We start from the raw sequence: 26,781 nt of genomic DNA, 5'->3' as shown, positions 1-26,781 counted from the left end.
AATAGCTGGTGCTACTAACTCTATGACCAGATTGTCAAGGCACTGTTGCACCACCGAAGGATATTTTAAGAGATTTTTCCGCAGCTGCAGCTCCTGTATCAGTCCTTCAGAAGTATGTTTTGAGATGTAGGCTTGTATTGCAGCACAGCATGCAAGCCCACAGATATTTTATGTGAACTGACCATAAGTGAAACTGCAGTCTGGTTTGCAAGCAAGGCTAATCCATTGTCTGCTCATTTTTCCACTCATGCATAAGAGCTGCCTTCATACATTTCACCTGGATGTTTTGTATCTTGATGTCTTTTTGACTGGTTAATGTAAACGTGGTGCCCACAGGTGTGGTGTTTCCTTTGTGTAAGAACTGCCCATGCAGACGTGGAAACCAGGCTCACCGCTCCTTCCAAGCGTGACTTCCCAGTGTCCGTAATCGCGTGGAGCTGGGCAGCTACTCACAAGGAAACACCCTTTTTGCTGTGGATCTCATCTCCATTTTCTCCTAGGTATGATTTTTATTTAATCTTTTCTTTTTGACGGTATTTGCAGCTTTATGGCACTTTTGAAACCAGAGGGTCAATGATTAGTGGAGAGAGAATCGAGGTGCCGGGGGCGCAGCCTGTTGAAGAAATAAGGGATCCTCCTCAAGCCATGTTTCTGCTGGATCCCACCAAGCAGTGTGCGGGTCCTTTCTCCATAGGCTGATCTGTTTATTTTGAAGATTATTTTTCAGTGATTATCTCTCTCTTTCTCCTGACCTTTTTACAAGAAAAATCCACTATGCCTAGGGTTTTTCAGAAACTGTGCTGTGCAACATAATGCGTGCTACAGTATGGCTCTTCCCTCTGTGTCCCACCAGCTGCCTCTGCTCCAGTCAGACATGGAGAAAAGACTATAAAACCCTTGGTCCAGTGTCTGGTTTTACTTAAGTACCTTATTATTTTAGGGTGAAGATGAGTGCGAGGAAATAGTCTTCATAGTTGCTCTTGTACAACGGCTCCCTATGTTTGAAATTACTTCCTTAAACCCATCCTTCTTTTCTCTTCTCTGGACAGCAAAGAATGTCATATTTTCCCTTCTCTGTCTGCAGTATTGCCATTTATTTCTCCTGTCCGAGCTGTGTGGAAGGCATCATTCAGCAGGGAAGTAAAGCACTGTTTCTTCTCCCTTTTGGATCGAACCTGGCGCTTACTGTGGCTGGGTGTAAATATGGATATCCTTATCATCCCGCCAGTGCACACCTCAAAGCTGGTCTTAGCCATCAGTGCTTGGGAAGAATAGCACTTTGAATTTGCAGTTCCCTAAAACTGAGGTAATGAAAGCAATATTTAAGTGGATAAATATTTTGGGGCTGCTAATCAAGCAGAGGGGAGCTCTAGTAGTGCTGTGTGTAGTCTCGCTGCTGGAAATCTAGTTTAGTTGTCTGAAGGGAGGTTTCCTTCATTCCTGTCCTTCCACATTCACCTTTTAAAGACTACAAATGTTTGTGTATAAAAGGTCGTTAGGGGTTGACTTACTGCTTAAAAACCAGCACCTTGTGTCATTTTTCACATAATAGCCAGGACGGAGCACAACACCCTTAAAAAAGGAACCTGAGCCATACTGCTAAATGTTAACTGACAGCCTAGTAAAAACAAAAGTCTTCATTTTTCTTATTTGTCTGCTTTCTAACCAGCCAGAAACTGCGCAGAGCGCCCTTATTAGATCTCCAAGTATGCAACGCGGAGAAATCCTTGGATTCTAAAATTGCTGAGTACACACAAACGGTGCCACAGTGTCCTCTGCCTCTGCCAAAGCAAATTTCGGAGTTATGTAATTCTTCTCTCCAGCGTGTGAGTGAGGTAAAGCGTTCAGCACGTCGGAGTGGCTCCTAAGAGCACATAATCTGTAGGGTCCTGCAGTGTTTGGGGTGCCACCGGTGGGCTGTGAGGCGCTGGATGTCACAGAGCCTGCCCCAAAGGGTGCTGGCCTCAAGGCCGGCCTGGTTCGGCTGGGCCTGGGCTGAAGCCTGTGGAGGCTCCGGCTGCTCGGGTTCCACAGACTTCCCTAAGTTGACTCTAATGGCTTCAGGGCACGTTTTTTGGCTTTGTCTCGTGAATAAGAGACCTAGCATGTGCAAATAAACATTAAATTTAATTAAAACCTAGACCGAGATGAAGTGGCCTTCAGTAGAGTGTGTGCAGATGAAAGGACTGCTGGAAAACTGGAGCTGCTTATCTAACGTAGGCAGTCAGCGCGTGATGGTTTAGAAGGGCTTTCAAACCTTTCTGCCTCTTTCTTTGCTTTTGCTTTACTTTCTTTGTTTTCCTTGCTTGTAATTGATAGAGGACTTGTGAACTAATAGCTTTCTAAGGCACTTTTCATCCACTTGTGCAGCTTTCAAAAGTGCTCAGCATTTCCTAATTCAATAGCAGCTTTACTGTTGGCCTCAATGGAAGCAGAAGTGAGACCAAGTGCTTCTTTAAAAGCTACACTGCTTTCCTCTGTTTTGTCTTTTTGTCTCTGCCAGTTCCTAGAATAAAGTTAGTACCATCATCAAGTGAGAATTGTAAGTTAAAAATTTCAGCATGTTCTTTGGTTTCTTTGCTTGATTCAAGGGTCATCAGACAGGCCTCGCGATGAGGCTGCGGCAGGGATGGGGCATGTCCAGACACTAATTAGCTGTTAAGGTTTAGTTGTGAAGGAAAAGTTCCTACTCAAATCGAATGTGTCCCTTTGCATACATGGGATTTTTTTTTTTCTTTTCTGGTACTGCGTGTTGGTTTTGCTCTGCATTTAATTTCTTGGTGCTGGGGAATCTCCTGCTGCCCTCAGTGACCTCTTGCTGGCCCGGCTCTTTCCATTCGTTGGTGACTCTTGTTACAGCTGGGACTTTCTTCTCAACCCGGCACATAAAAAGTTAACCCACCACACTGTTCTGTGCTGACTTCCAAGCATTATGAAGTATTTTTGTATTTATTTATTTAAAAAGTAAACCCACCTGCACTGCTTTACATAAATACATGCTGAGATCTCCGCGAATCTACCAGTCAGTGTTTATCCACTTGGAGCAGAGATCAAGTTCTCCTTGCCTGGCACAATGTCAAGCATAATGGCACTAAGCAAGCCAAATCCTGAAAGCTTTGGGCAGACCTTTATTTATCCTGGTTAGTCAGAACTCCCTCGACCACAGTGGGAACTGGGAAGCAACGTGTGGATGGGAGCCTCCAGCGGAAGAGCTGAGGGCGATACGTGCAGGGCTGGCTCTGTGCGAGGTGCAGGGTGTCCCTGCCCACAGAAGGTCAGCTGCACTCATGTGTGAAGGTTTACCAGAAAAATAAATAGGCTTTTTGGATCTGAAAAAACGGCAGTCTCTTTAGGGTGCCACGGTTTGTGCCGCACGGTGTATGAATGCAGTGGTTATGCAGCTTTTCTTCTCTTCCCCTGCCACACATCAAGGTCTCTGGATGTAAAGGGAGACCTCTTGCAAGAGGCAGCTGGAAAATCCACATGTTCCTTGTCCTGCTCACCACCTCCATCTCCTCTCACCTCTGGCAAGTAAGAGTCCATCTTGGGGCTGATATAAAGGTGCAGGATACAAGGATGTCAGCCTCATCTCTGATTCCATTAAGTGAGTTCATTACCTGTTTAAACCCAGTAACACGCTGAAAGAAGTTTGTTCTCGTAAGGCAAAGCTGGGAAGTGTAATTTCCCAGTGTCACAGAAAACTAGTTTTGCTCTTCCTTGTTCTTCATTGGGTTTGCGCAGAGAGGGGCTCTCTCAGCTCTCATCACTTATTTCTAGATTAGTCTCTTGAGTTTGTTAGTGTAAAGCTGCACATGAATGCACAAGTATTTTTAGTCATTATTTCCAACCTGGAACGTGCCTAACATAAATTCTGCTCATCGATGGAAATAAAAATTGCATTCATTGCTTTGGGTACGACACTGCAGGTTACCAAAGCTCAAGGCTGTCGCTGAAGGGCTCAGGTAGGAGTGGGCGAAGTTTAGTGGCATGGCGCGTGTCAGTAATGCTTTGTTTTCAAACAGTTTTGGCCTGGGGGAGCAACAGCAAAGCCTTGGTTAGTAAACTCCTCCACACTGTTTGTCTGCATCAGTTCCATAAATGAAATGCACTTTACAGGTGGTCAGGGTTTCTGGCCGCCAGGCAGGACTTCAGGGTTCCTCATTGTCTGGCAGGACTTGGTAACTTCTTTGTTCACCAGGGAATGACTCGATCAGGTCCTTGCCACCAGTGATTCTTGTCTCATCTGTCCTCCATGTCTGAGCCACCACAGCTGCAGATCCCCCGATGTGGGAGAGCGCTGGGATTGCCACCTCACCCCACCAAGCACCCTGCAGGGTATTTGGGTGCGTCCCTTCCCGCGGCTGTGTTTGGAGCCTGTGTCTCTGGCTGTGCATGCCGCTGCCTGGTACGTCCACAAGTGGTTCAGTTTGTTAAATCAGAAAGTCAAGAGCAAAGTTATGGCGATCACCACAAAAAATGCTTCTCAATGAACATTGTACTGTGGTTGCTGCTGTGAAATTCATCACCGGTGAGATGTTAATGCCTGCGATGTGACACCGCGCGTGCAGGATTGTGTGTCTGAATCCCAAACCTGTATCTGCTCAGTTGTGTGCACATGCATGTGTTTGTGTGCATGTATGGATGTGTGTTTGTATGTATTAAATGGTTTCAGAGCTTTAAGCCAGTAATGCAAGGAAACCAAAATCACAGGGCATGATTTGCTCTGTGGTTTGGAGAGAACCACATCTTCAGAGAGGTCCCGCCTTCGGCATACCAAGCCAAGGCATTTCAAACGAGACACAATTTGCTGAGAAATGTGGTCGAAAAGACACTTTCACATGATTGATATTTATGGTTTGTGTACGTTTGCACTGAAGGATCACGGCATTGTAGAATCATAGAATGGATTGGGGTGGAAGGGATTGTCTAGTTCCACCCCTTGCCGTGGGATGTTCCTCAGCACCGTCGCAGTGGTACCACCTCAGCGGCCCTCAACACAGCAGCAGTAATTTCATCTCTTTGCCCAAAATATGCCTCTGTGTTGAGTCCAGTTCTCCTGGTCTATTGAGGTGTCATCCATATTTTTGTGAATATACCTGCTAATGGAGCTCTCATTGATTTTTGTCCTGTCTTCGTCATAAATTGAGAAATTGAGGAATTTTCAATACGGATTCCAATGAGAATAGGGAGATTTTTGCTCCGTGCACGTGTTTAGGCATCACCTGAAGTTAATGGACCCTCCAGCCTGAGTTGCAATATCCCGGAGGAGTCCTGGCACTGGGAGATCATGCACTAGGGGAGAGAAGTTCGGTCCTTTCACCCTGTGCATTGCCCACAGGATCACTCTGTCTGCTGGTTGGGCTTCCTGCAGCCGGGGTGCTTGGCTGCACCAAATATAACGTCATTATCAAATCAGATAACCTACATGAAAACCCCTTCTCTTACTTCCTTCTGAGTTTTTAATAGCTAAATTTTTGAAAGGTTATTGTAATGCTATAATCTATTATCCCTGGCACTCTGTAAACAGCATGACTAACAGCAGCTCACAAACCCGCTGTCAGAGTCAATTAATGTGGGAAGCTGGGTAAGAAAATATACAATTTAGCAGTGCCATGTTTCGGGAGGACTAAAGGCGTGCACAAACCTGAAACGGCATCCAAAATCATCATCTTTTGCTGCGTTTTGCAGGTAGCTCAGTACAGTCTGGATTAGGTTCAAATATTCCTTGAACATCCACGTATTAACTAATGGAAAGTTTTTAGTCTTGTACAGCCAGAGGGTAAGCAGTTTGATTACTTCAGCATTCGAACTTAAACTAAACACATGGTTGGTTGTGGTACTTGACCAGGATCACGAAAATGAGGAGGTGATCTGCCAGAATCAAACCCAGGCATTTCCAACATCTTTTTGGTATCACTGGTAGAGCATTTGGACCCTGTGCAACCAGCGCTCTGTATCTGTCGGATGGGAGCTCCCCTCCCAGAACTACAGCCACCCCTCAAGAGGCCAGAGTCACGGTTGTGTATGGCCAGTCTCCATCGTTCATTCGGACGCCCCTTTGGTAGCATCGTGGCTTTGATTTGGTAAAAGGGAATCTTGTAGAAGCTGGCCGGAGCTGAGAAGTGGGACAAAACAGGTGGTGCAGCTCCTGGCGGAGTGAGGACAGGACCTGTGCGTGGGCTTAAGGAAAACTGAAAGATTAAAAAGAAGATTGGCTTTCAAGATTGGGCTTGACCATAAAGAGTCGTTTGGGAGCTAATTACAGATGAGTGGAGAGAAATCGGAAGAGCAGTTTGTAAATACTAGGTACAAAACTAACAAGGAGGCCAGAGGACAGTCTTTTGTTTCGTTTTTCCGGTGTCCTGTTTGCTTCGGAGCCTTCATGGAGAATTGTGTTCTCCTTTATTTGCAAATAGGTTGTGCAAAATAGTTCGAGTGTGCCTGAGTGCTGTCAGAACTGCCTGATGTTCATTAACCCACTGGTCACATTTAGCCCTGTAATAGGTATGAGCTCATCTGAACTCGTCAAATTCTGCCCATGCTTAGGCTTAATTCAGCAGACACTCGCCCTCGTCAACCTGCTTAGCTCAATATCACCGCAGTCCTTTGGCCCAAAGAACAAGAAATTCGGAACAGCAATCCCAAACCTGGGTGCAGCTGTGTGGTGTGCAGCCTTAGGCGAGCAGTTGGCCCACCGGAGCTGGATCTGGATGCACCGTGCTCGGCCTGTTCAGACTGCCCTGCCTGACAGAGAAATCCTGGATCCATTTCCAAGCTAACGAGGTTCCTAAAGGATGGCAGTTGCCACGACTTTGAAACCTAATCTCGGTAGATCTGCAGTAGCATTACATCGGAAGCCTGGCTTTTTGTTTGTCGAGCTAATAAAAAAATCATCAGTTGGTTTATCCTTCCACGAGGCTTCCGCGGCTGCAAAAGCAGTTAAGCTTGAACAAGCCAACTTTGCCCTGCTCCTGTTTATTTCCTATTGTGCAGGCTGTTAACTTTTAGAGACTGTTTTTTTTTGTGTGGCATAGACATTACGGGGTCGTGAACACTGCAGATCTTTGTACTTCTGGGTGCAATTAAGACGGAGGCTTGCTAAGTCGTAGCCGTGCTGTTCAGAAGTGGTGCTTTTGCACTGACTATTCCTTCCGTCCTGACTGTGCTTGAGAAAGTGCTGCGTGATTTCAGGGTTCAGGAGGCTCACTTGGCCAAGCCGCGGGGTTTGGGGCCGTTGTTCAGGTGCCGGCACGAGGCTTGCGGGGCTGTGACAGGAGCCCTGCGAAGCTGGCCTCCTTCTGCAGTTGTTGAAGCCACGGGGAATCCAGCACAAGGGCACGCTTAAACCACTGATGAAAGCATTTGAAAATCAAATATCAATGGCAACAAATTTGGTCCTACTGTTAAGTTTGGATTTCAGTTTTCTTGATATCAGAGAGATCTGAATCCAGGAGATGCTGCTGAGCCTCTTCTGTAGCAAATCAGTTGTAACTGCGGCTCCTCAGTACAGTAACTCATTCCAGCAACGAAGAGTTTAAAAAAACAACTCCACGATATTAATGGAAACCTTTTGTGCAGACTAATTACCTGTATAATTGCTTCTGTTAGCTAGCCGTGGACAGCCCCAGTCTGGGGTCCCACGAGGACTGGACCAGGAGAGCGGCCCCTCAGGCGTCCCCGTGCCGTGTCAGCGTTGCGCGTGGAGCCCGGTGCGGAGCCATCTGAAGGGATTGCAGTCTTCACCCCAGAGAGACCTTGCCTTGGGGCTGCAGGTAAAGGCAAGCTGGCCGGGGGCCGCGGTGGCTGTGGTCTCTCGGCACGCTGTGCCTGCACGGGCAGGAGCTGGAAGGAGCAGGGGCAGCACCCTGCTTCCAGCGCGCCTCTCGCCGAGCCCAGTGCCGCGCACACACGCTCACCAGCTCTTACTCACAAGTGTCGTCTGGTTGACTTCAAGGAAAAATTTAAAAAATCAGCCTTTTAGCAGAAGAAATGAGGTTTTAAGTCTACCTGCTAAAACGTGGAGGCTGTGAGGCTGCCTGAGATCAGGCTTGTGTGGGTTTCGAGCAGGGTGCAAGCTCCTCTCGAACAATCAATGTAGCTCAGTCCTGACTTGGCCAAAGCAACCAGCTCTGGCATCGGTTAAATATTTACATTCCCCCCTTTTTATATAAATTGTGCTCTATTAGCATATGTTTCACAGTGTATCGTTGTGTTTCAGCCTCTTTATAAATTTGGCAGTTTGTACATTAATCAACATCAACCGATGTAAAATCCTAGCCATGAGGCTGAAGCCGTCAAACGTGCAACATTTACTGTTTCATCATACGCAGCCAATAAGTCATGCTGCAATGTGTGCCTTGTACCAAGAGGATATGGTATAAAACGGAGCGTGTTTACACTAGGGAGACTTCTGTGTATTTAAGAAGTAATTGTTTCAGGACCGTTCATTAATTCATGAGCTGACATGGGTACGTTTTTCCTCACTGCAACAAAAATAATTATCGAGCTCGAAAAATAATAATGAATTTGCACGGGGCAGACTTCTCCTGCAATTTTCTTCACGAGTTATAAGCGTTTAATTGTAGATTGGCGGTAGCCTTATCCATTTCAATCACTTCTGGCCCTCAGGTGCTGAGGTGCAAGGAGTTACGGTGTGCTGCGATTTATGGTGGATGTAAATGATTTCTTGTTTGCCCTCCCTGTGCTTGGCTGGCTTTGCCTTCCTTAAAGCTTTCGCGGGTGGATTTAGTGCAGTGGCACTGATGGAAGCCAGGGACAGGCGAGCAGGTGCAACGCAAAGCCCTGGCTGGGCACTTCATGCTTCGTCCGCAAGCACCTCTGTCCCAGCCGTGCGCTCGTGGGCGCTGCTTGGTCGTGCTGCTTTCGGAGATAAACGCACGGGAACTTGTGTGGTTGTTGTGCCGGTGGAGGGGCAGCTCCCCAAAATGCTGCTGTGGGGCGCTGGTGCCTGTCGTGAGCCAAGCATCCGCAGCAGGCGTGGGCCGGGTGATGGGAGCACTCGGGGCCGCTCTACGAGAGCCCCTTCGTGCCCGGGAGTGGTCTCCTGGCACCCTCCAGGCTCAGGACCTTTGGGAGAATTGTTAGGAGAGCTCCCAGCCCCTGTGCCCACATGTTGCTGCCATGGCGTTACCCCAGAAAGTGCCTAACAGAGCACTGCTCCCTCCTCTTCCTCCCTGGGCTCACCCCAGGTGTAGAAATGTTTGCCCTAACAGCGTCCCGGGATGTATTCCTCCATCTCCCTGCCCTCTTGATATTTTGATGTTTCTCTGTGACTCCTCTGCTTCTTCTCACAGCCTCTTGCCCCATCTCGCCGCCCGGTGATGTCCTGCTGCTGCTGCTGGGTTTCTGCCTTTTCTCTGTTGCAGCCATCCCGTTCCCTTTGCGGGGTTCCCACCTTCACCTCCTCTTCTCTCCTTCCACCAGCCCCAGGCGCTCAGAAGAGGATAGCTCAGGGCATGGATAGGAACCCCGTATTATCTCAGGTAGGCTAGGAGAGATGAGAAGTCGGCGCTTAGTGTGTAAATTCCCAGCTTTGTAGCTTCGCATGACAACCAGCTGTGCTGTGCTCCCTTCCAGGGTTGTTACACGAAACAACCAGCTCCTCTTGAGATCTGTGTCCAATAAAAGCTCCCTTCATGGGCAAGAAAAAGCTGTGTTCTTCCAACATCTTACTTTCACATGCCTGATGTTTCAGATTGTGCAGAGTACAAAGGATTCAACCTAGAGAAAGCACTGAGGGGCTTTCAGCGGCTGCCAGCCTTAGGGTGGTGGACGTATTCCTTCTGCATTCTCGCTCTGCACTGTCAGCAGGGTCGGGAACCAGTCCCTGACCTCCAAGGCACTATAGCCTCGAGTTAACCTAGATGCCCAACCTTTATTTTTCCCCCGGTTTGCCCACAGTTCCTTGGCAGGAGAGGCAGAGGGCCTGGGAGCTGGCGCAGAGCAGGACCCTGCCTGGTCACCGGGAGCCGGAGCCGAGCGTTTTCTGTGCCCGCAGAAACATCAGGGCTGGGCGATGTGCCTTGGGGTGCGAGCGTGGCCACGTTCCTGCCGGTCCTAAGCACAAAGACCCGACTGTGAGCTCTGCAGGGCTGGCGCTCAGCCAGCTGGCCATTTCTTTTCTTCGTTCCCCCGTCTTTAAAAGCTGCGGCTTGCTCCAGGGTGCAGTGTTTTGCTCTTCTTAAGTGGAACTGTTAACGACCCAATTTAGGCAATGTAAAGTGCACCCAGATTCCACAGTGACTTCTAAATCCATCCAACATTAATGATAATCTGTAATTAATAGCGGCAGTGAAAAGGAGTTGTAGTTCAGTAATTAGAAATTTAGGATTAAAGTATTAGCATATAAAAAAGGCTTCTTAAAAACCTCTTCTTCCAAGAGACAGCTCTGATCCCGTGGAAGAAAACTCTTTTAAACTGATACGACCTCAGCCAAAGAGCAGCTTACTAAAAATAGTGAGGTCAGCCCAGACTTGTGTAGGTCATTAGGAAGCTGCCAGCATGTTTAAAGGTGCTTTAACAGTTTGCAGGTATGGCGTACGTAGCAATTGTATAATTTTCTGACGGTACTGGCTATTGCTGTCCTCCCCAGTAGACCTCTTGGGGTGGGTTTTACCGGCATCCCGTTAAGTCCAGAAAACCCCTGTGGCTGCTCACGTTGGGCCAAAGCTCTCCAGGTGTATCCTCATCAAAGAGAGCAGCTCCGCAGGAGAACGGAGGGCAGAGGTGTCAGGTGCATGCAGGGCTCTTGGCTTCCCACCTCCGATCCCAAACGGGTCAGTCCTTCCACTTACCACGACCCCTCAGGAGCACGGAGCATTTAGGAAGACACCCAGGCGGAGAGGTTGTTCGTTTCGTATGTGCTAATGGAAGCGCCGGTAGCAGGGACGGGGTGGCAGAGGCTGTGGTATAAATGAGGTCCCTAACAATTTCCAGTCCTGCACTAAATTAAACCATCCTGTTGCACTTCTTGCTTTGGAAGCTGAAAATTCATGCACTGTATGTGTGAAATCTGCAGAGCTCGAATTGCTCATTGGTGTTGAAGATTTCCCTGTCTAATGCCAATCATTAATCTGCCCCAGGCTATCAGTAATGATATACTGCAGATAAAGAACAGATAGCTCTGCTTGAAAGTTTTACACTGTAAGAGTGAGAACACAATTAACATTTGAAAGCTGTTAGCATCGTGCAGTATCATCTCTGTCCCTATCTTCATGGAGCAGCCTGCAGAGCTCGAGCAAGCCTTTGCCAGTGGGAAGCGTGGTTTCTAGCAGAGCGATGACTGCTGTGAGCTCTGCCAAAATTGCCTTGTGTCTGCCTGTGCAAGGTGCTGGCACAACGAGCCCTGCTTTTTGGCTTTTTCAGCCACAGAGTAACCAGGCAGAGTAAAGCTGATGACTTAAAGTTAAGCATTGGAAGGAGAAGTGCCGTTGTGCAACATTTCATCTTGCTTACTGCATAGAGCTTTAGTTAAGGTCTGTTCTCCAGCAGCTTTTATTGCATCTAACGTACAGGCTGCTCTCCTTCAGGACATTTCAAGTGACAGTACAAAGGCCAGCAGCTTCACCTGAACCTGCGGGGCTGAGACTTTCAGCGGGAATGTGTTTTCGCCGTGAAGTATTTGCTGTAGCATACCCTATTTTTACACATCACCGTGTGCATAAATTGGTGTATCCATAACTAATCGATGGAAGGTTGGCCATCAGCATGTGGTACTGCATGCCAATAAAGGCAGCATATTCTCCTTGAGACACCTGCCTTATCTGAGGAGCAGAAATGCTCTCGGTAATTTCCCGTCTTTGCGCAGTTTTGCCTCATTCAGCTGAGTGATGTATTGGTGTGATTCCTATCCCCTTTTGAAACACGAGGACTGTGTAACGCGGACACGTCTGCTGACACGCAGAGGTGCTGATGTCATGGAAATAAAATCCTTTCATGCATTAAAGATGTAAGCGACATTTGGGGGATATATTATGGAAATCCAGGATGGTGCCAATTAAACAGACAAGAAAATTAGTGAATAATAGGTCGTATCCATTACAGCCTGCAGAAAGTATGTCTAGATTTCCTTCAGCGCCTCCAGGGTGGGCTGTGGATGGGATGGTAACCGGCTGATTGCAAAACGTGCTATCTTGGGAGATCAGATGAGAACGTGTGGGGAACTCACAAAGGATCAGTGAAACAGCGAATGCTGAAGGAAAAAGATGATGGAGATACGGCTAAGAAAAACAGCCACGGGGCGTATTTGTGGGAAGATCTTGGAAGAGATCAGTCAGGTAGGAACCAGACAAAGAGAAAGATGAAGTGTAGATGTGGAATGTGCAGAAAAGCAAAAATTCTGAACACTTAGAGTAATTAGGGCTTACTCTAATTCTGTGTAATTTTATCTATGATTTTGGTTTTCCCAATATTATATCCAAACAATACAGCTAAAGAAGACTACGTTCGGAAGATTTTCATTCAGGTTTTTAAGGGGAATTGGTGTTTCTTCTAGAACAGCTGCTATAAATGGTGATTTTACCAGTGATTTGGCCGAAATAGTGGTGCCCAAACCTGCTGTTCAGTTGTCCTGTCCTGACCTTCCTGACGGCGTGGGACGGCTCCCCATCCGTACGTGTAGGAATGTCTTGCCCAATCTTGTTTTTAGTGTCTCGTGTAATTTGGGTTTTATCACTTCCTTAGGCAAATTCCTGCATGGGATAAGAAATCTCACTCGGCTCAGGCATTCTGTGCAGCTTCAGACAGAGATTTGCAAATGGAAAACTTTGTTTTTTATTTAGTTTAAACTTCAGTTCTGCATGGTTTAGTTCGTTACTCAGACTTCGAACTCCTTGGTTACTTTAAAGCCCTCCTTGCTCTTTTTGCTATTTTGGGTCTCCTGCATTGAGGTCTGAATTGCAGGTGTTGCAGTCACATTCCTACTTGTGTCAGAAAAAAATCTAACTCCAGAATTTTGTAGGGCATTTAATGAGGGTATAGAAGGACCCACGGGTACGATACAAAGTGTGACAAAGGATGCCCGTTTAGAAGACACTTTGAATTATTTGTGTGTGTTCTAACTAGACATACCTTCCCCGTGGAAAAGTTGGGTTCCTGCAAGACCTGAGGTTTTCTTCTGTGCCACCAAGAAGAAATCCTATCCCAGGCAACACTTCTGGCCGTGCAAAGTCATACGTTCAGCAGCCATCCAGCCTCGTGCAGCCCTCGGCCTGCCTGGCAAGCAGAATATCCACGTTCATAGACTTATTTTGCTCTCCGCTTTGTTTCTGTACAGCGGATTTATTTCCCATTAAAATCTTCAATCATCTCGGGGGTTGGTGTCGTCCTAGCTATCTGCCTTCTTCCTGTTTTGACTTATGTTCTCTTTACTTTGTGTAGCAGACGCAGAGCTCGGAGATATTAATTAGCCTGGGCACGGGGCCTGGATCTTCTCCTTTTTGGTTCTGTGGGCAGCGGACGAGGCTGCCCCGTCCTTTGATGGGTCTGTAGTCGTGACAGTACAAACACTAGGCCCTGAGTGATGGCTGCTGGTGGTGAGAAAATGAGACAGTGGTGTGTGCCTGCGATAAGAACTGGCTCTGTAGTTTTTCTTCACGGGCAGCTTTCTGTAAACCTTATTGAAGTTTATTTAATCACAAAGGCTTTAAAAGGACTGACTTGTGTGAAATTCGCTCCACGCTTATGCAATATGGTAATAAAGTCAGATGTTAGCCAACTTCTCGGTGGGGAGGGTATTTGAATACACTCGGCTTGGCTTTTCACAGGGGTTTTAATTGACTGTTGTGATTTCTCATTAACTTGAGACCAGCATTTCTTAATCGTGATAGAGGTTTGAACAGATAGTTATCTTTTGTGAATTAAGGATAAGATTCTGCATTCATCTGGGATGATTTCATCTATAAATAAAATTTTACCGGGGTAATGGGCCTCTGCTGATCACGTTTCTCGGATTGCCTTTTTTTCAAACCAAACCTCGCTGTTCAAATAATTAAAGCAGCGTGCAAGAGGGTGTTTTTAGCAGCTAAGGATTAATTTGATTGATTCTTAAACTCCTCATTTGATATCCAATTGCAGTATTAAGCATATGGGGTTTTCTTTTTCTTTTTTGTTTTTGTTCTTTGAATGGTGACACCAAATGGGCAAGGCTGTCAGTACGTCCTGTACGTGGGGTTCACAGGATGAGGGGAGCCATCGCGTGCGGGATGTTTTTAAGGTTGGGTGCACGGTGGGAGGGGTGGATGTGTGCTGGAGAGCTCGGGGGTGGATGCGGGGTGCACTCTGTGCTTCCCACGCAGCCGCTGGTGGCTCACAAGCTGCGCAGACCTGCTTTGAGCGTCGTTTGTATAAACCAGCACGTCCATTGTAATGCATATGAGGGGAAGCCAACTTCTGCTGGCCCTGGTGATGCAGTTTGGGCTGAATTTGGCACGTTGCACGGCTCTGGGTCGGTGTACCCGGTGCCCCGGTCACAGCCTGTATATCACTGCTCACCTGCTGTGCTAGGTGATGCACCTGTGTGCTCCAGAGACCCGGATCTTGACGGTGCTTTCCATGCAGAGCTTCGTAATCAGGATGCGTGAGTCTCGGTGAAAATGTTTCAGGCTCAACAGTGGCTGGGTGGGCCATTAAGGGTTGTAAAGTCTGAAAAAATAAGGGGGTGTGCTCACGCATGTAAGGATCAGCTCTTCCTTGCTCTGCCTCCTGCTCCCTAGCTCACAGCGGTTCCTGCGGCTGCCGTGCAGGTGCCTCAGCCCTTCCTCCTCTGCGAAACGCCCGTTTCATGTAGAACAGCGCTGGAATCAAAGGATCTTGCTGGTGGCTCTGGGGTTAACCTGAACTATGGTTCGGGTTAGGAGACCCTACGTTATGAGATGTAGTCCAGACTCTTTTTAAGTATTTAAGAGCCTTCCAAGCACAAGAGGCACTTTCTGAGTTGGTTGGCCATTTTTCTGTACGTTTGAGGGCACAGAAACCTGGCTTTCCCAAACCCAAAGGAAAAAAAAAAACAAAACCTCTTACTCATTCCCAGTCTGTACTTTTTAAATGCATTTTGCTCCTGGAGGCAGAGCGAGGTGGCTTTGGTCCCAGGGGAGGAACCAGCTCAAGACTTTGATCCTCCTCCCAGCCGTGACTCACCTCCCCTGGGCGCGCTTCTCATTTGGCTGGGGGCTGGGACTCGGTTTCTCCAAGGAGAGGTATCGCTGCTCTCACTTGCACGCACAGCAATCCTAAGTCATCGCAGGCCGACGTTAAATTAATGCTGGCCTTGATTGCTCGGTTACTTTTGCTTTCAGCATTCACCGGGTATGAACGGGACGCCCCCGCGCTTTGTGGCTGCTCAGCGTGTTCCTTTCGATCAAATAATTGTTTGAAATCAAAGCGTTAATCGAAGAAAAAAAATAATATGAACACTCCGGAGTTGTAAACAGTGAAATACTGTATTTCGTCATGGTATTGTTAGTAGTTATTCCTTCATTTTGGTTGATGTGTTAGCTGTCTGCAACATAAAGGGGGCTCTTAGTACTGGGGTGTTTCCAGGTGAACAGGAGTAACGTTACCCACAGAAAACGCGTTGTCAGGTGCAAAACTTGAATGCATGAGAAGCATGAGGGGCTTCATCTATTGATCGTGGGTTGGAGCTGCGCACTGTGGACGTATGAGATAAAGTTGGTCTCAACAAGAGGTGTGGAAGGTGGTGGCACCTCTCTCGGAGGGGTTTGGTCCTAAGCCTGCAGGAGTGGTTTGGTCACAAGGAGCTGCTCCATTTCTCAGGTAGGAGGCACGGAAGGGTGAGGCAGAGGAGACGAAGCATCCCAACCTCTGGCACCGACCACGTCCTGGTCAGCATTTGGACCTCAGGGCTGGCCCACAGGTTATTTATCACCTCCTTGACATCTGCGTCATCCTGTGCGGGTGACCGTGGTCACCACGAAGCTCTGGAGCCACGCTGTTTGCCTCAAGCCTTGCAGGTTGCTCAGCCAGGCAGTCCCTAGCGTTTGGGTTAGTTAAGAAGCTGAACTTGCGCCTGGGGATAACTGTCCTAAAAGCAGTAAAGTGTGGGGGGGGTGAATTTGTGACAGTGGTGTTGGAAAAAGCCCCACGGGGCGTGCACAGGTTCATGGTGACACCTGAAGCCAGAGCAAGAAAGCAAGAGCATTGCCCCTCTCACTGAGGGCACAGCACTGGAAAAGATGGCAAATGCTTGGAAAAAACTTAATTTCACAAAAGCATAAAGATGTTAAAGAGTAAACAGTTCAGGGGGATGGATATGGTGAGACAAAGCCTCACCTTGTATAAATGGGTGTCACTGCTGACTTCAGAGCAAGGCCTTTGCACGTGAGCTCAGGATCTGTCCCCATCAGTGGGTTTCGGCCCTGCGTATCTGCACAGGCCAGGGGCTGTGTTCGGAGGTGAGTTATAATGCCTGCAGATTCTGTGTTTACATTGGAAATACTTGACAGAGTCTTAAATAAGCAGTGCTACCAGGTGGGCTTTTAAGAAAGACGATATTTATAAAAAGTGCAGTGGCTAAATCTGAACTTAACTGCTTCGTGCGTTTGTGTGACATCGTGTTTACAATTTTCTCGTGATTTCTTAATGAAATAGCGAAGTTGCTCACCGATCACAGAAAAGCAGATCTTCGGGTCTCCTTGTACTGAGATTGCTTTGGCATTAAAGGAACAAGCTTAAGGGACAGGGGCAAAATAAGAACACTACACTTTGTGATATTTACATTCTCGTCTGGGTTCGTGGTGATGCTCGGCGTCTCAGCTCTGTACTTGCGGGCACTGGAGGTCCAGCCAGGGTGCAGGATCAGGCCACGGGGTGTTCCTTTGTAGCGAGTCTTCTCTGTGTCTGACTCAGATCAGACACCGACACATGGGGCATATTCTTATTTCACTTCAAATGTGCTGTCCCCTCCCATGCGTGTTGCCGCAGCACCTCCTCTTCTAGGCCAAGCCCTGTTCCCAGGGCTGGGGCACACGAGAAATTTGGAAGCGCGCGGTGTTCCCATGTCACAGAATCACAGGGTTGTCTGGGTTGGAAAGGACCTTCAGGATCATCAAGTCCCACCATTAACTTGACCTACTGAGTCCCATCACTAACCCCGTCCCGTGGTGCCACGTCCAAATGTCTCTTCAGTACCTCCAGGGCTGGGGACCCCACCACTGCCCTGCACAGCCCCTTCCAGTGCTTGGCCACCCTCTCCATAAGGAAATTCTTCCTCGTGTCCAGCCTAAACCCCTACTGGTGCAACTGGAGATTGAGTCGTGTAATACATGTTCACCCCTCCTCTTCCCAGCCTTCCCCTGCCCCTTACTAAATCTCCTATATACGCGTATTAATTCCCAGGGAAAACAGTGTAACAGCCACGGGGAAATGCTCCTGATGTTCAGATCAGTCTCTCAAGCCTGTGTTTATGTGAGTCATGCGAGGGGTTTTCGTACAAGTAGCCCTATTAACTTCAGTGCATAAATGGTGTCTCTTCTTGTGCACATGGGTTTGCAGGATTAAAATCTCTCGTAAATGTTAATAGATAACATGTTCAGCAGCGTCGGAGCATTGGTGTTTTTCTTTGCTGCAGCACTGCAGAGTCATTCTACCTCTATAAAACCCGTGGAGAGATTTTAAGGTGGGCCAAACACATCTCAGAGATTGGTTGCTTGATTAACACAAGGCCTCCCAGTGACAGCCCTGCAAAACAAGCTCCAGCTTGGCCCTGTGCCTTTTTCCACTTTGCTGGTTCTGCTACCCATATGTGTCAGCCTGCCAACGCAGAGCATCGAGTGCATTTTAATAACTGCTGTTCTTCAAATAATTTTAGTACTGCAACAACAACTTTATAAATGCCTCTTACACTCCTCACGGTACAAGATCAATACACCAACAGCATTTTTCTCCTCTTTTTCCCTTCCAGGAGCAAATTCATCAGTGGTTGCTGATTTCATGCCTACGTCATCATGGAACATCTCAAGTGAATTAGATAAAGGTAAGTGGACAAAAAAATACAGAAAGATGTGAAATCAGATTTTAAAATCTCAGTTATTCTTCTTGACCCCACCGCATCAGCAAGCAAAAGGATGAGGGGGCATTTAAGATCAACCTTGTTTGCCTTGTGATCATTTGACATTTAATTACGTGTGGTACTGTGATTTCTGGAGAATGCTGTGTTCGTTTCTTGTTCCAGTAAAATGTTCCACATGGTAAAAATATTTCAAGATGTAAGTTCTGTTAGTTTATGAACTGCTTGACATTTTGTCTGGTGGATCTTAGGATCTGAACTCAAAATTAACAAGCATCAGGCAGAGTCAGTTTGCCTCGTGTTTTATTGTGAAATTTAGAGGGTTTGAATTAATAGAAAGGAAAATGCATTTGCAAGTGGTAATTATGTATGATTTTGAGCTTTCTGAAGGGTATATATTGTGAAAAAAGGGATATATTTCTCATTCCCCTTCATTTTGTAAATTATGCACCACCAACTATTTAAACCAAATTGCTTAGCTTCCTATAGCCCTTATTCCAAGGCAGTGGCCTGCAGCTTCTGAGTCAGTCTGGTCTTTGAAATGCTTCTAATGTATCCTTTACAGTGGAGGATGCTGTTAGCCACACTAACTGTTCAATTTGTCAAACAATCTCTTTTCACTTGTGTATAATTTTGCCAACCATTAACTATTTAGACTGAAATTTCCCATAGTCGAGTTCTGCCACAGATGGTTTTCCCAAATGTTTTTGTCTGTATTTTGTTAATATTTTGTACGAACATGTGTGCATAAAGTTTAATGTTTAAGCTTAAATATGTTTTCAGTGCGTAAGTATGAAAAGAATCTGTAGCTCTGAGCTCTTTACGGAAGGGTTAACTCTTTCCCTGAGAGCAAGAGTGCATCAGTTCTCCGGGAAGCATTTATTGCTGGGAGTGGGTTTGCTTGCGGTTTTATTCCTGCTAAAATGTGGCTGAATTGTAACTTTTTTCAAAACTGCAGCTGATGCACACTCAGGTGGAAACCTTTGTGCATTTGCCTACAGATTCCTGCAGCTCCGCTGCTTGCGCTAAGACCAAATGCGTACCAGACCGGAGAGGAAGAAAGCCAAAGGGCTTGTGCTTCCCAGTGGGAAAGGCAGAAAAATATGTAGTTAGTAAGGCCAGGATTTCCAACTCACTGCAAATTGCTCTAAGAAGTCCTTGAGGGATGGGTGTCCTGTCCCACTGCAGTGCCCGTGGCATCGCGGTGCCCCTGGCAGGCCCGGGCTGGGTGCTGGGAACGTCCCGAAGCTGCTGAGGAACCCGGGCAGTGATCCCCAGCAGGATGCCGCTGTGCTTCTTGCTTTGTTTGGCAGGTTTTTTGTTTTTAGGAGGTAAGAAGTGGCCTAGGAAGAGAGGTAAAGGCCACAAAGGCAAACACTCCAAAGTTAAGAAATGCCAAGGTAAGGCAATCGGACAGTCTTAATTCAGGCCCCCGATGTGATCCTTAGCAGGCGACCTTTACTAAGCTACAGGGGAGGTTTTCCTCCAGGAACCCAGCCCGTCATCACAGAAGTCAGAGTCACACTTTGTTGAGGTGATTGAAATATTTTTCTGCTTGCCATCGTCAGTGAGATATTCTTCATTCTCCCCCGTGAGCCCCAGGGGTTTGATAGGCTATGTGCCCATGGTCAGGTTGCTATCTGTCACTGGGTGAAAGCTGTGTGCTCCCAACCAAAACCGGGACGGAGGGGAAGGTACAAAAGTGATATTGAAGACGATATAATTTTACAGCAATTTAAGACTGAGCTGATCTGAAAAAATAGCCCTCAGTAGCTTCTTTGTTATTATTGCTTACGAGAGATTTTGTGTAGACTGGTTTCTTATGACCAAAGTGACTTTTTGCCCATATTTTGGTCAGGCTTGCTCTCAGCTGGCTGTTCAAATGCTGCTTTTTCAGTAGGACATGCCCCACATGGGCACTCTCCAAACCCTTGCTTTGACTGACCAAGCCTGGAAGCGGAGCAGGCTGCCTGCTGGCAGCAGGGACTGCGTGGATTGCCTGCTTCCTTCCGAGTCTGCTGCCTTCAAAGTACTCTCAACTCCAAATTCTCAGATCATCAAAATGCAAAGTACCAGCTTGTATCAGCCAGGGTTCGGATGTCCCTGCTGTGTCAGAAAGCAGCGACTCAGGAGCTAGCAGAGGTGAGGCTTTGGGCGGCTGCCACCAGCTCGGGCACAGAAATCATCCCACCGGCCTCGACGTTAGTAATTAAACCATTTTCCATGTTATTTCCATGGCACCTGTTCCTGAGCTCCATTGTCAGGAACAGGTAAAATGAAGTTTCACGCTTCTAATCCACCTGGAATGTGGCAATTATCACTGGCTGGGCTGAATCCTGCATTCCTGGGGGATTACCGGCCCCTTCGCCCGCCCGCGATTAGCATTTAGACTGCTGTAAGCTTGCACACCTAAACGCGGATTTACATATGTGATTAAAATGCATTTGGTGCCCGAAAAGCTTAGTCAGAGGGGAGGGTTCTTCCAGCGTGCCCACAAGTGAAGCGAGGCACGCACGTCTCGTCTTGCCCAGGAAAGAAGCGGGGGCTTTCATGTGGGCGCTGCCAGTTTTCGCTGAAGGTCTTTGAAACCCTCGCTTGGGTGCAGCCCGACGCGCCGCAGCACGGGCGAAACCTCGGGGGAGAACACGAGGCATGCGCTTAGTTTCCATTTCTTTTTTGCAAGCAAGCAGCTCAAGAGATCAACATCCACTTGTCTTTGCTGCAGTCAGCCGTGAGGTCACGCAGGCGTCCCAGTAAAACTTATTTTAAAGCCTATTAAGTTCACCACATGAAAGCGGTTTCCAGCCAAATTTCCCAATTAAATGGCTGTCCGCATTAAGTGGCTCTAACTCCGTGTGCTGTCTTTTGGAAACGAACGTCTCTTCCTCGAACACGTCTCCTGGGTTTGCAGAAGGAGGAACAGCTCATCGTCTCCTTGAACAACATTCTGCATTTTAAAATAATTACTTAATACGGTGCTTTCCCTAACTTGGAGAGTTCTGCAGTGACCATCTTACAACTGAGCCCTATTCAGGTTTCAATTTCTATTAAATAAGCTAAATCGACAGCATTAAACAGTTGCCTGTTTATTCTTTTTAACAGGAAATGAATTTAAAAGAGACGCAGCCACCCGTGAAGAGCTGTTGAAAGCAACGATTGATGGCAGGGAGGAGGTGGTTTCTCACCAAAACCTTAAAAAAACAAACAAACTATGCATAAAAATAAAAAAATAATCACTTTTAAAATAGGAGAAATTTAGCTATGAACATATTCCTCTTTTCCGACTGGTAAATCATGGCGTGCAGAGGGACTGCCACGAGGGAAAAAGAGAAATGAAAACGCCATCAAATAGGTATTTAATTATATAAGGAGAAATAAGGGGAAATACATATAAGGGGAAAAAAGGGTGTCTGGTGGAAGGAAAAAGCCCAGTCGGGGGCCCAATCCCCGGGGCTTGGCAAGGCTGGGAAACGTCCCACGGGGCACGTCTTCGCTGTGCCTGACTTGGGGATTTCATTGTCCGCCCCTTTCTTCCCTAGGTGTTTGAGTAGTATTTCTCCCCTTTGTTGCTTTGTCCTTCACCACGTTTGTTTCTTTCTTGTCTTTCTTCAACTGCCTTTTTGTCCCCTACTTCTTGCTCTTTTTTCCTTCCTGTTGTTGAAGGCACTTTGATTTCCCATTTCTCCGTGCTCGTGCATTGCCACCCCTCTCTCCCCTTCCCCTGCGGGACAGGCCCCTGCCCCAGCTCTTTGTCTGAGGAAGCTTCACATTCACCACAAGCTCTTCTTTTTCCTGATCCTTACTTAAAATGGCAAAGAGCCCTTCATTCAGCTGCTTCTCTTTCACAAAAATGGTCGTGGAAGGGTAGGCTTTTCCTCACATCAGTCTTGTGTTTATTTACAAGGAAATAGATAGGCCTGAATTTGAACGAGAGCCTACTTCCATCTGGTACTGCAGAGGAACTGTTTGGGAGCTCTTCATCCTTAGGCAGTGATACTATTGGAGTCTCTGCCAAGAAAGAGTCAGCATTGAAGTATTATTTTCTTTTAATTGTGAGTAGGGTTAAACTCCTGCGGACATTCACTGAACAGGACTCTCCATGGGACTGGTAAGACAACGGTGCCTCTGCTGAGGCTTTCCCTGGTCAGGTCCCCCCCCGTGCCCACCTGCGGCCTCGTTGGGAGCTCATGTCATCGTGCAGGTCCCAGGATGGGCACCAGGATGGGGCCTGGCCACTGCTGGGCAGAGCTAAGGACATGGGTGCTGGGTTGCAGCAGTGCTGTGCCAGTGCCTCCTCCTCCCACGAGCTTCTCATTTCTTCCTTCATTTTCCAAAGAAAACCTCTTATTGTGAGTTTTTGCAGATCCTGCCTATTTTCCTTTCCCTTTTCATGGCCTGTCTGCTTTGGCAAACAAGTATAAAACGTTGGAATGATTCAGGGCTTGGGAACCATTTTCATTTCCAGACATCCGCAATCCCCAGCCTGGGCTCGGAGCTCCCTGCTGCTCGCAGCTCCTCTGCCTGGCACAGGCCTCAGCAGCACGCCGCAGTCCCGCGGTGCTCCAGGTGTTGTGCAGAGAGCCAACATCCCCCAGGGAGAGGGCAGCGAGAGTCAGGACTCTGCAAAATGCTCCCCAAACCCATCAGTGGTGGTTTAAGGTTAAGCTGGGGTTTATCCCTAAGTATTCAAAGGCGCATCGATAACAAGGATCACCTATAGCAAGCATCGCTCCTCTGGGATGGTGTAGGGGTCCAGAGCAGAAAATTATTGGGGTAGGGCGAAACAGGGCATGGGTGAGCTGCAGTTTTTGTTCCGCTACCTTGTGCATGGCACTGCATGTCATTAACTTCTTGGAGAAGCCAGCCTTGCCGTCCGTGCTGACAAATCCAGGCTAAAGCTGTCACTTCAGCAAGTCTTTCCAGGACGGGATATGACCTGGCCGCGAGTCTTCGTAGAGAAAATCTTTCTGATGGCCCGGGGAGAATTTGACTCTTAGGCAAACTACATCTTAAGAAACATCAACAAAAGCAACCGTGGACAAAGCCGGGTGGATCGAGGCCTCCTGACTTCAGCCCCAGTTCTTTAGAGATTTCCAGATTTTCTTTTGAAATCACTGGATGTGAATTTGATACGCGTGGTGAAAGGGGAAGAATTACAGCTTTCACATTCATGCACAATTTACCTTTTTATTTTCCTTTATTATCTGGGGGATATTCGGTAAATCAAGCTCCCCCGATGGGGCACAGGGTTCGGATTCTATTTGTGGGGTCCCGTTAGTAGCGCGGCAGTAAATTACTGCTACTTTGTTTGAAAATTTTTTTAGCCACAGTACATTAGCTCCTTTTGTTTGCTTTTCCACTGACGAAGTGCACGTTTTTATTTGAGAATTTGTGTTTCTTGAATGTCTCATTTATAAATAATACAGGGTGTGAAATTTGGAGGTCACAGAACAAAACATGAAAAAGAAACCACCCTGAGTAACATGCGGCATTCATGGTAAAAATCTTGCACGAAATGCTTCGCTTAGGTTGGATTTTTTTATAACCTCCGAGTGTGCAGTGAATATCTGACCATTATACATAAGGTAACTATATATAATAACCCTTTCCTGGCTCATCCAGCTATCTTTGTTTATTTGAAAGATTGATAGATCAGAGGGTCAAGGGACGTGTTTTATTGTAAGTTTCTGTTCCAAATTTCCTGACATTTTTGTTTTTTTAAAAAAATAGACCTTTAAAAGGCACAGAAAGGGCTAATAAGAACCAGATCCTAAAGTGATGCTGTGTCAAAATGTCAAAAATAACAGCTTTTCTTTGACTCTACAGCATTAATCTTAGGGCACATACCTTTCTATACACCCTTTCTTTAATAGCTTGATTTTTTGTATGTGGCTCTTTACTGCTGAGCAGCTTCTAAAGTGACAACAAAATCCCTTGATGGTTTTCAGTAGTTTGGTTTATAGCTAGATGTGGACGTTTGTTTACCTATCCCAAATCACTTTTTTTGTGATAAAGTTTAGGGGCTTCCTACTTGTGCTATAAAACTGGTTCCTGAGTAAAGAAAAGCTTCATTTCCCCTTGCCAGATTACAGCGTCAAAGCTATCACCAAGGCAGCTGTCCTTAAACCTGGGAGTTAACTCAGAAAAGGAGAGACAGATGTGAACTGTCAGATTCATAGTAAGAATTCACAAAGGCACGAAGGGCAGTGAGTTGTCCAATTCCCATCCCAGAGCAATGGGATTCAGGTGCTCGGCCCCCAATAATTTTTTGAAAGTCCTCTGGTTTCCCTCCAGAAGCCCACCCTCCCCTGTGACCCAAGGCAGTCTCAAAGCTGCTAATTGGAAAGCGACAATTGATTGTGAAAATCCCAAATTCAGTGAATGTTGCGTGTCGACATCTATAAGGCCTTGGGCATCAGTTGGCGTGTTTCAGTTCAGGATGTTATCCTCGGGTGGCATTCGTGCCTCTAGATAATGTCTGGGAAGAGGAAGCCCAAGACACAGCTGCAGTATGTATCCTGAATCGAGCCTTACACATACACACCGCTGAGGAAACTTGTTTGAAAATGAGCTGGGCAAGCAAATGCAGTTGTGTATTTCCTTTTGTCCCAAGACAGTTGACATTGAATATTTCCGCTTCTTTGTCTGGACTTCTTTAACTCTGATATTCTTCATATGGGTTGCCAAATCGTGGGTTGAGTGCTGTATCGCTTTCCTCCCACTGTCATTCCTTTATTTTTATTCATTTAAAATAAGTGAAATTCCAGCCGGGAGTCTTCCTTTTGCCCCTTTTAATAACAAGGGTCTGTTGATCGGGCCCACAGATCGGACCTGCCGGGAGTTGTCTTCCTTTGTGAGTTATGGGCAGATGAAGCAATCAATGGTTAATCCTTTTTCCAACGGAGAAATATGTGCTCTGTCTATGGCTACACTTCAGTAAGAAATCCTGCTGGTTCCTTCTTCAGCGTAACTGGAATAGCTTAAAACCCGACTCGATTGAACATGTGGAACAAACAACAAACCCATCCAGCGCGTTCAGGCTGGGTGGGCTCCAGGTTGTTGACTTTCCCCAAAGAGAACAATTCCACACAGAAAATTTCCGACTGTCTGAGCTCAGTGGTGGTGCTGATAAATGTGAGGACGGGGTGCATCCAAGTGTAGCATCAGGCTGGACTAACATGGCTCATCCAAGGCTCAGAGTGAATGAAAATGCTTCTTTCCACACTGGTATAGTACATCGGAAGGGCTCTGACAGGCCCACTGATGAGCTTGGGTCTTTTTCTTTTTAGATAAAGATTATCTGCTCTCTAAGTTACCAATCGATGAATGTATTGGTATGACTGAGACTCGTTTTGCGTTTTTTATTGTCACCGTATGTTATGACAAAGCGCTGAGCCACTAGGCCTTCTGGTGCAAAAGGAGGAGGCCGGTAAGCGCCCTGCAAGGCTGGTGTCCAAATGGCCCAGCTCCGGCCTGCTCAGACAGCAAGGAAGATTTGAACTTTCAGATCCAGAATTAAACTTTTTCTCTACTTCAGCAGCTGGAAATGGTGTCCCTGCATCTGTAGGTTTGCTTCAGAGAAGGTTTGGAGCTGTTCCTTTTGCCGAGAAGTGTGCTGTGAGCATGGTGGGAAGGCGCTGGGTGCACAGGCCCCTGCTGCACCTGGATGAAAGCTGTTCCTGCGACTGCCGTGGCTTGAATGAAGACTTTGAATATTCTGAAAGATCAGAAGGGCACAAAGAAGAGGATAAATGAAACAACAATTCTTCTCATAAAACGATCATTTCAGGGTCTAATCCTGCATCCCCGTCGTGCTTTAAACACCTAGTGAAACCAGAAACACGTAGCGTGCACGGTGCTTGCGAAAAGACCCTCTCGCTGTGGCCAGCAAAGTCCTCCTCTGAGCAAAGAGGGTGTTACTGCTCTAAGAAGTGTCTTTGGTAATTTAAGATAGAGTAACCATGTGGTCACAGAGGAGATTAACATTCCTTGGCCGGGGAGGACGAGCTTTTATTTTGAAAGCCACCTGGGTTCCACTTAAAAGTAGTAGAATACTTAAGAATTTATTACAACTGGGCAGGCTCCTATTTAACAATGTCAAGACGTAGCTGTGGAAATACACACACTTTTCTTCTTTCAAGACACGCAACGCAGTACATTTCGTCCTCGCACAGCTGTTGCTATTCTGTAACATCAAACCAGCAAAGAGTTTGGCCATGAAGGATACCTAATATTTGGATTTTATATGCAGTGTCTCCAATTTATGCGCTTAGAATCATGAAGATGACTTATGATGTGTTGTGTTTGCATTGGCAACGGCTCAAAACCAGAAATATATTTCAGGCTTGGCTTTCCAGATATTATCTCAAGTCATTTAAAAGTTCATTATAGGGCACCCGCTAGTGCTGCTATAGTAAAGGGGCTGTCAGCATTTTTCAAGGGTTTATAACTCAGCCATTAAAAAAAAAAATCTCTGTGGGCTGAAACTTGGCATTCAGGGTCTAGGCCTAGCAGTAAATTGTTTTTACAAATTAAAAAAAATCAGTTTGACTATTATTAAATTATAGGTGGGCTAAATTTTATTTAGAACTTTTTCCGGCTATTCTCCTGTATTTCTGTAAATTAAAATGTGTCTGAAATGTTTTTATAGAGTGCGACTCTAAAATACGGACTGGCTTTTGTTATGTTCTTGAAATCCTGAGATTTAACTTAAAATATAATAACAGTGCTTATCCCAG

The 26,781-nt window shown here is 46.7% G+C and overlaps 1 protein-coding gene across 3 annotated transcripts in view; it reads left to right on the top strand.

Moving 5' to 3' along the window:
• ROR1 (receptor tyrosine kinase like orphan receptor 1) overlaps positions 1-26,781 on the top strand; it is a 156,801-nt gene that overhangs the window by 86,806 nt on the left and 43,214 nt on the right. For all 3 annotated transcript variants that reach the window (XM_080603372.1, XM_080603374.1, XM_080603373.1), the window contains one exon: positions 17,939-18,010. In XM_080603372.1, coding sequence (XP_080459498.1) covers positions 17,939-18,010 — 72 coding nt within the window. The remainder of the gene's footprint in view (positions 1-17,938; positions 18,011-26,781) is intronic.

Source organism: Anser brachyrhynchus, assembly GCF_964034855.1.
Source record: "Anser brachyrhynchus genome assembly, chromosome: 8".
NCBI lineage: Eukaryota > Metazoa > Chordata > Aves > Anseriformes > Anatidae > Anser > Anser brachyrhynchus.
The sequence above is the reverse complement of the archived record's forward strand: the minus strand, read 5'-3'. Positions and strand labels throughout refer to the sequence as shown.